The sequence below is a fragment of the Aulonocara stuartgranti genome (assembly GCF_965226115.1).
Source record: "Aulonocara stuartgranti genome assembly, chromosome: 23".
Taxonomy (NCBI): Eukaryota; Metazoa; Chordata; class Actinopteri; order Cichliformes; family Cichlidae; genus Aulonocara; species Aulonocara stuartgranti.
The window spans coordinates 12,040,717-12,048,511 of record NC_138958.1 but is presented as its reverse complement, the minus strand read 5'-3'; the positions used below and the strand labels follow the sequence as shown (position 1 = coordinate 12,048,511).

The 7,795-nt window shown below is 42.0% G+C and overlaps 1 protein-coding gene across 10 annotated transcripts in view; it reads right to left on the bottom strand.

Moving 5' to 3' along the window:
* Positions 1-4,584: 4,584 nt before the first annotated feature.
* atp8b3 (ATPase phospholipid transporting 8B3) overlaps positions 4,585-7,795 on the bottom strand; it is a 41,393-nt gene continuing 38,182 nt past the window's right edge. For 9 of the 10 annotated variants that reach the window (XM_082523768.1, XM_082523767.1, XM_082523764.1 and 6 more), the window contains 3 exons: positions 6,295-6,433; positions 5,956-6,086; positions 4,585-4,956 (listed from right to left, as the gene is read on the bottom strand). In XM_082523768.1, coding sequence (XP_082379894.1) covers positions 4,816-4,956; positions 5,956-6,086; positions 6,295-6,433 — 411 coding nt within the window. In that variant the 3' untranslated portion in view covers positions 4,585-4,815. The remainder of the gene's footprint in view (positions 4,957-5,955; positions 6,087-6,294; positions 6,434-7,795) is intronic. The other variant, XM_082523773.1, reaches the window with a different exon arrangement.

The following is a 7,795-nucleotide window of genomic DNA, read 5'->3' as shown; positions in this document are numbered from 1 at the left end:
GGAAGGACTTTTTAAAAGGGAAAAAAGAAGGATGCAAGGACTGAGGCCAACGAAGGACGTGGTTTTGTTTCTTTTTCTTTTTTGCATTCTGTGTGAATATAGACCTGCAGGACATTTACCACAAGAAAGAGAAAAGACAAGAGAAACAGGGAGCTGCTGAAGAGAAGAATAAATGACAGACACTTTCTCTCCTTTGGCATTTCGTGTCGGAACTGTGGTACTCTCAGCCCCCCCGCCCCTTTAAAGCTGAGCCCTGAGGATGGGGTAAAATTAAGAGGGACAAAACATGACCTCCAAATGTCCTGGCTGACTCGCTATGTTTTATTGGAGGGTGGGGTGGTGGTGGCGCGGGGCGTTTACGCTTGGGACTCCGTAGTTATCTGTGTGGTCTTAAGATGCAACTGTAGCATTTCCAACAATGTAGTCAGATTAGCAGTGCAGATTAGATAAGAGGTGGTCATTGTAGAGGAGCTGATCAGGAGGTACTGACTAACTTCACGTTGCTGTAAGCAGTGAGTTAACGTCGCCAAAGGATGATGAGCTTAAATTGACTTGTGGTATACAGTTCAGTGAGCATAGATAAATAGCTAGATTCAGCTTTAGGAATGACACTGACAAAATGACGTTTGTAGTAGTGAGAACCAATGTGGCTACCTCACTAAGCTGAGTGGTTTGTGAAACCGCCACTAATACCAAAGATACTGCAGCCTACCAGTCACAAACTGCCTAGGGGGACACAAACCAAAAAAACGAGAGCCCCCCCTCTTTGCCCCAAACTGTTACAAACACACTTATGATATTATGCACACACGCACACACACACACATGTTCCTACTAACAGCGCAGTCAGACTGCATTGTGCCACATAGGAGGAGGTGGCTGCCTTGCAGACAGAGTTGAGTGCCTTTTCCCTTCAACCACGGGTGGGACTGCACTGGACACACACCCACACACCAACACACACACACAGATGCATGCATATAGCGGCATACCCACTTACAAGCGTGTGCTCACACAGACAATGCACCCATAATTGGATGGACAGAAAGGGGGGCCAAAGAGAGGGACACAGAGTGGGGGCTGTGTCAGCATTTTCTCCCATATTGACTTTCCATCTTGATACACTAGAATACAAGCACTTTATCATGTAGAAAGTCTATAAAACATTTTCTATACGCTATTTATTTGAAACAAAATTATATGTTACTCCTTAATCTGTCGGAGTCTTCGTTGCCGTATCGTCGATCTTCTGCTAGCTCTCAGCCTTCGTGTTTCTCTTTTGCTTTCCGCCCGGCCTGCTTACGCTCTCGGCCGCTTTACCTTCCTCACATCAGAGATATTTTTGTGTAACAGAGAAAGAGAAGGGTAAAGAGGCGGCGGCTGTAAGCACCCAGAGGGCTGTTGTTATAAAATCTTAAATGCCAAATGGCTTTCTTTCTCCCCACTGCGTGCAAGCACAGAGGCTGCACTGGAAAAGTGTGGAAGACTCGCTGACAGTTTATAGACACACACTCTCTCCTCCCTCCCTCCACCTTGTCTGTCCAGTCAACTTTCCCCCTGGCTAGTGCTAGGACTTGGTAGGCGTGTGTTGACAATTAATTCTGAAATACCTCAAAAACCTTTCATGTAAACTTTATGTAATTTAAACTGAAAATAATACTGCTAATGATAACAATGATTATGAAAGTATGATACTATGATAGTTAGTTTTGGAACTTGTGACTTGAAGCTTTATACTGTTAAATTCCTTTTATTCGTTTGCTTATTTTTCTCGTACGTTCTCTCGTTTGTTTTTTGCTACGGCATGTACTTACTGTTTTCATAAAGGAAAAGACATTGTGAATGTTTCTGTGGAGGGTCACGCGAGAAAAAGAAGAGACAGAAGAGAAGGCGAGAATAGAGGGAGACGAGCGAGAGCTGCTCGCTTCAGATGTTTAGTTCAAAGCTCTCTCACAGACGCCTACATTCAAAGAAACAACAAAAAAAAAGAAAGAAAGAGAGAAAGAAATGACAAAAATGTGATTTGGGTTGAATTATAAACCAAAAATTTGATGTTAAACCAAAGGAGGAATAACCTTATATCCATTGTTAGCTTTCTTCTGCCTTTCAGTTGTCTTTTCTCTGAAAAAACAAAAAGAAAAAAAAAACAGTTTCACAGTTACTTCTGAAGGTTCCTGGGTGTGTTCAAGTGCTCCTGATGTTCTTAGAATATTAAAGACCAGCACCTCCTGTTGAAAAGAAGGTGCACTTTTTTTTCTTTTGTGCATGGATATTGTATAACTGTATAGAAACCAACAGGAATGACCTGTGATTTTGTGGGGAGAGGAGGAGGATGGAAAGACTTGGGTGTGGGGGGAGAAGGGTGGGGGTAATAGTTTGGTTATCAAAAATAAACAAAACAGGGTGGGAGGATTTGGGTTTTAGGCGTTGGAGGGGTCTTTGTTTTAGAATTTCTGTCACTGTTGGATTCACTGGTTGTGTGCATGTGTTGTTGCAACCCTTCCCCTTTCCCCAATGTTTCTTTGATGTATATAAATCCAAACAGTAGGGGGCAGTGTGTGCTGGGGGAGGTCAAACTCCTCTCCTCCCAATCAATCGCATTCAATCTTCATTCCTCAGCTTGCGGTCCTCACTCGGGTCCTGAAACGTGTGTCTTGCTTTTCCAAAGACAGGCTGTTTACTTGGAGTTAATCACAGGGACACACTCAGACCTGAGCGGCCTTCCGATACCTGTACGTCTGTCTACATGCTTTCCTTCGGTCTGTGTACAATGTATATGTGTTCATTTCTACCTATGTGGAAGACTATTTCTATTTTCTGTTCCTTTGCTATGGGTTGCAATATTTGTCATGCAAAAATCTGAAACCATTTCTTACTGACCGACCAACCGCAGTACCATGTGGCAACCGATCATCCCGCCTGAAGTGTCGTCCGCATCTACTGTCAAACAGCATATTCGTGTCATTTCTCTGTGGGATTGAATAGGTTGCCGGTGGGACTGATGTAGACACCCCCAGTCACACTGTGCTCTCCCTCTTCTGTTACCTGTTAATCAATCAGAACCAAGTGTCTTTGTGATGGTAGAAGACAATCAGTTTCAAAACAAGAAAAAAGGTAGAGAGAGGGCAGGCCAGAGGAAGGGAAGGACGGAAGAACAAAATCACGCGGAAAAGAGGCTCTCTGAATCGTGACATGCTGTAGTGCCCGACTGCCAAACGACTGCCCCACTCACTCGTTCATCCTTCGTCCCATCTCGACCAGATCTCACAGCTCAAACCCCTCGAACCGACGATCGCATGACCAGTTCCCCGCCACCATTGTAGTCCGACGCAGCAGTGCAAAAAAGAGCTGTGGTGCAAAGACCATGTTTCCCATCACCCACCACAATGTCCTGCTAATGTAATGACGATGTAACCAGCCGCGAGGAATTAAAAAATGGCTCCGGTTGGTGGCTTTTGCACAGAGAACTATGCAAACACCTGACCCCCCCAATCCTAATTGTTGCTGCTGGGTCAGAGTGTAACCCTCAACCCCCTCTCCCTTCCATCCGCGACATTTAAACGCTCCCACTCATTTCGACCTTCACAGCCATTTACTCGGCCAATTAACCAATCCCATGAGCCCAGTGTGGGCGGAGTAACCCCAGTCACTCAGGTTATGGTGAGAGTGGCTGGGGACACAAGAGCACTACAGCATCCCATGTTTCACCACACTGAGATCACTTAACTTTACACGAACGCCCCAAACTGCCACTGACATCAAAATGGAGTCCATGCTGATGTTTGCAAGCCGATCCACCACACTCATGGCTCCATCGTTCTACAATGTTCGACTGTCTTTGTCCCCAGCGCCAAGGAAGGGCCACAATCAATGCAAAGACACTTTCATTGTACCTACTTAAGTTTACAAAGTCGTCTGGAGATGGTGGCTTATATTGCACTCGGACAGACAGACAGACACACAAACAGACACAGGCACATGCTGGAGAGGGTGAGTCTGCCTTTTGAGAGTGTTTGCTGAAACCAAAGATGAAATCAGAGGTATGACAATCTGGCTGCCAAACCTAGAAGACAATGTTCAGCTCTACGGGTCCTGTGATTTCCCGGCCGTGTGGACATTCCACTTATTGCACTTAAACACACACACGAACACACGTGTACATGCACATACCCCAGCGTAAACCCGTCACACATCTCCGCACCCACATAAACGAGGGAAAAACCCACTCGCGTCTATTCAGAAAGCCTTTTTTCCCCTCCTCCCACTGCAGAAGCCGGAGAGCCTGTGGAGGACTTTTAGTTTCATTCTAGTTGAGACTTTTGAGAAGGAGAATAATCTGAGTAATAACTGTTACAGAAAAATAAAAACTTAAAAGGATAATATGGGTAAATTGCGTGTTTTGAAATAAATTAACAAATAAAACAATTGTAAAACAAGGCTATGCTGTCAGTTTATTGTGTTTGGTTCGATCCTCAAAGGAAATCCGCTGTAACCTCAGCAGATGGAGATTTGATTTTTACCTCTGTTTGAACAGATCCAAAGTGCCAATGCGAAGATAATAAACAAGATTTATGATGCATAATATATTTTGTACATTATATCATTAACTTTATTTCGAAATAGCATCTGTACAATAGTGTAACAGAACTGCCCACAGAACCATACGCAAAACACTGAAAGACACAGAAAAGTTTGCTGCAGGAGCAGACGATAGATGTTATCTGTTACAAAAACTTTTAATGCAGCTCTCCATTACGTATGTTTCACACAGGCAGTCGCTTTTCGCCTTTGAGACAGCGCAGTTATGACTTGCAGTCACTTTCTCATGTGTGTCGCTGAGGTGATGTGGCGTCCGGACCCAGCTCCCTGAGAGACAGCATAAGAGGAACGGCGGAGAGGCGTCCCCCTTCTGAAATGAGACCTCAGTTCCACTGACTGATGGGATACACTGTGGACCTGGGTCACAGAAGGGGAGAAACATATCAGCGACTGTTTACTTTATATAAGGTTTTTGGGGGTGTTTTTTGTTTCTTTTAACCCAAGAGTAACAAGAAACTCAGTAAACTGAACCGGAGATGATGGCTGGGCATGTCAGCAGCAGCTACAACTGCAAGCATGATCTCCTTTCTGTCTCCAGTGTCTTCTTATTAAAGCTCCTTTTCTCTGGTCCTCTTTTCCCTCCTCTGTCTCTCACGCTCTCTCACCTCTGCTTTGGACTTGGGCACCAGCACAGCACCTGTAGGTAAGGTGTATCTGTGTCTCTGTGTTGTCCGGTTCCTGTCTTTTTCCTCAGGCGGCACACCTTGGGTGCATCGGCTAATCAGCATGCTGTGCTCACAACCCCTTTGCCAACCCACTTCTCAACAGACTCTCTGTCAACCTCTGTGGTCTGAGGATCCCCTCGTGCTCCATGCAGCCTTTGTTGAATCCCGTCTCTGATGATTTTCTGATCATCGCTGCAACTGCTGCATTATTCAGTAATTCTTTGAACTTCGCTCTCTGGTCTAGTGTACTGCATCTGAGTCTGCCGGTTCTTTGAAAATAAGCTCACAATAAACTGCAGCACATGACTAGAAAATGATCAGATAATAACAGAGAAAGAATAACTTGAGATTGGCAGAGTTTTTACGAGCTGCTGCAGGTTGTTTGGCGTGGTATGCGCTGTGATTGTTGACTGTGAGGACAAAGTTTCTGTGTGTTTCCTGTCAAGAGCTGCAGTTTATGAGTCTACAGTTTTTCTCAGTTTTTATGGCCCTTTTTACACCTTCTCTCTTTTGACAGAGAGATGGCATAAACTGAGCAAACTGTGAGATATGGAGCATGACATTCAGTGACTCGAAACCTAAATGGACATACAATTTACATTTTTAGCTTTTCCTTTTGAGAAGTATTCCTTTTCAAAAAGATACACAAGTAGATCCTCCGTTCATACTCTCCCATGCACAAAAAGATCACCTTGTGTTTGTCGTGGGCGTTGAGGATGACACTGAGGGCGTGAGCAGTCACTGAGGGCAAAACAGCTGTCCAGGCAACAAGCAGAGCTGTGAGCCACACAACTGGATCAGTGAAGGCGTAATCAGACGCACCTGATAAAAGGACAAAGATAGAGCAACTATATCTTTAGACAGAAATGGATAGAGAGCCACAATTTTCTAAAGACAAATTGAAATCAGCTCCTTGTTATTGCATGTTTTCTTTTTTGATTTTTAGTCCAACAATGGGATGTTATGTGACATCTTAAAGCAAAATCTCACAAGAGTGACAAACAAATAATAATAGGCCTGTGCTGAATACCAAGAAATATATATTCCTTGGGTGATTGCTCAAAAAGGAAGCGGTTGTGGGTGATCCTGGTACAGATGAAGAACAGCCCCACGGAGACAATTACAGCTGCTATGTTGAACTTGGTCCAGTATCTGGTCAGCAGAATAATCTGAGACGTGGAAACACATTAAAGGATAAAAGTCCAACTGGATATGCAGTACAGTGTTCATGTCAGAAAGGAGACCGAATAGTAAACATTTATATAATCATATAGTAAGTCTATACGAAATAACGGACCAGCAGATAGTTCAATTACTGTAAATAAAAATTAAATTATATAATTACGTTTTCTAAGGTCAGATCATTCCTATTTAGATCAGTGTTAGAAAAAAAGAAGAAAAAAATAATTACATTCAGATCACCAGTGTTGGGCAAGTTACTTTGAAAAAGTAATTAATTATAGTTACTAGTTAATTCTTCAAAAAAGTAACCGAGTTAGTAACTGATTTACAAGATTCTAAAAGTTATTAATTACTTGAAAAGTAACTATTGCATTACTTTAAATAAAGGTTTCACTCTCTGGGGTCCAGGGTATAATTGGCCATTTTAAACACTTTTGATTTTCCCTCTACATTTCACCTTTAGAAACTATTTACTTTGCCTTGTTTGGTATCATCCTTTTCAGCACAACCTCACGTGTCTGAATTTACAGTCATGTTTTCATTTTGACATACTGTATTAACACAATTGATCTAAAATCAGAGAAAAAAAAACATAAACTCCTAGCAGAAAATGTTACATATGTTACTGTGATAACCACAAACATGTTTATTGAATCATATTTTATAACTTTAAATGCAAATATAAATTGTAAATTTTTTAATTAGATGCACAAGTTTTGCGAACAACAAAGTTATTTGCAGCCATTTTCCTTTTACCCTTTTTTTCAAACCATTTCAAACTATTTACAGAACAATCAGCTGTTCTGGATTCAATAAAATGCCGCACAAATTATTTGTGCCGCTCCAAAAAAATAATTTCTGTCCACTATAAAGGAGAACATCTCAGCCTGATACCTGCAGGTCTGACAGCAGGTGTATCACTCCTCCTGTTTTCTACCTGGAGACGGCAGTCGCCTCATTGTTCTGACACTCAACACAAAACTATTCACAACACTACACACTAACTACACAACACAACGTCTTGATGCATGCTCAATCATCCAGGTAAGTAATAGGGGTGCAACGATACACAAAATTCACAGTTCGGTTTGGTTAGATACTTTGGTGTCACGGTTTGATATTTTTTCAATACAAAAAAATGTTCATGCCTTTTTAATTTGTCATTTATTAAAATTATAAATATATATTTTTACTCAAAAGTACAGTTTTTAAATTTAATCTTGCTGAAACAACAAAATAATAATAAAAATAAATCTATCTGATCGAGAAATCACTCATATTTGGAAAAGAGAGTTTATTACAGAGAAATGGCTCTTTCCAAAATAAAAGCTATGCTTCTTCTGGGCTAT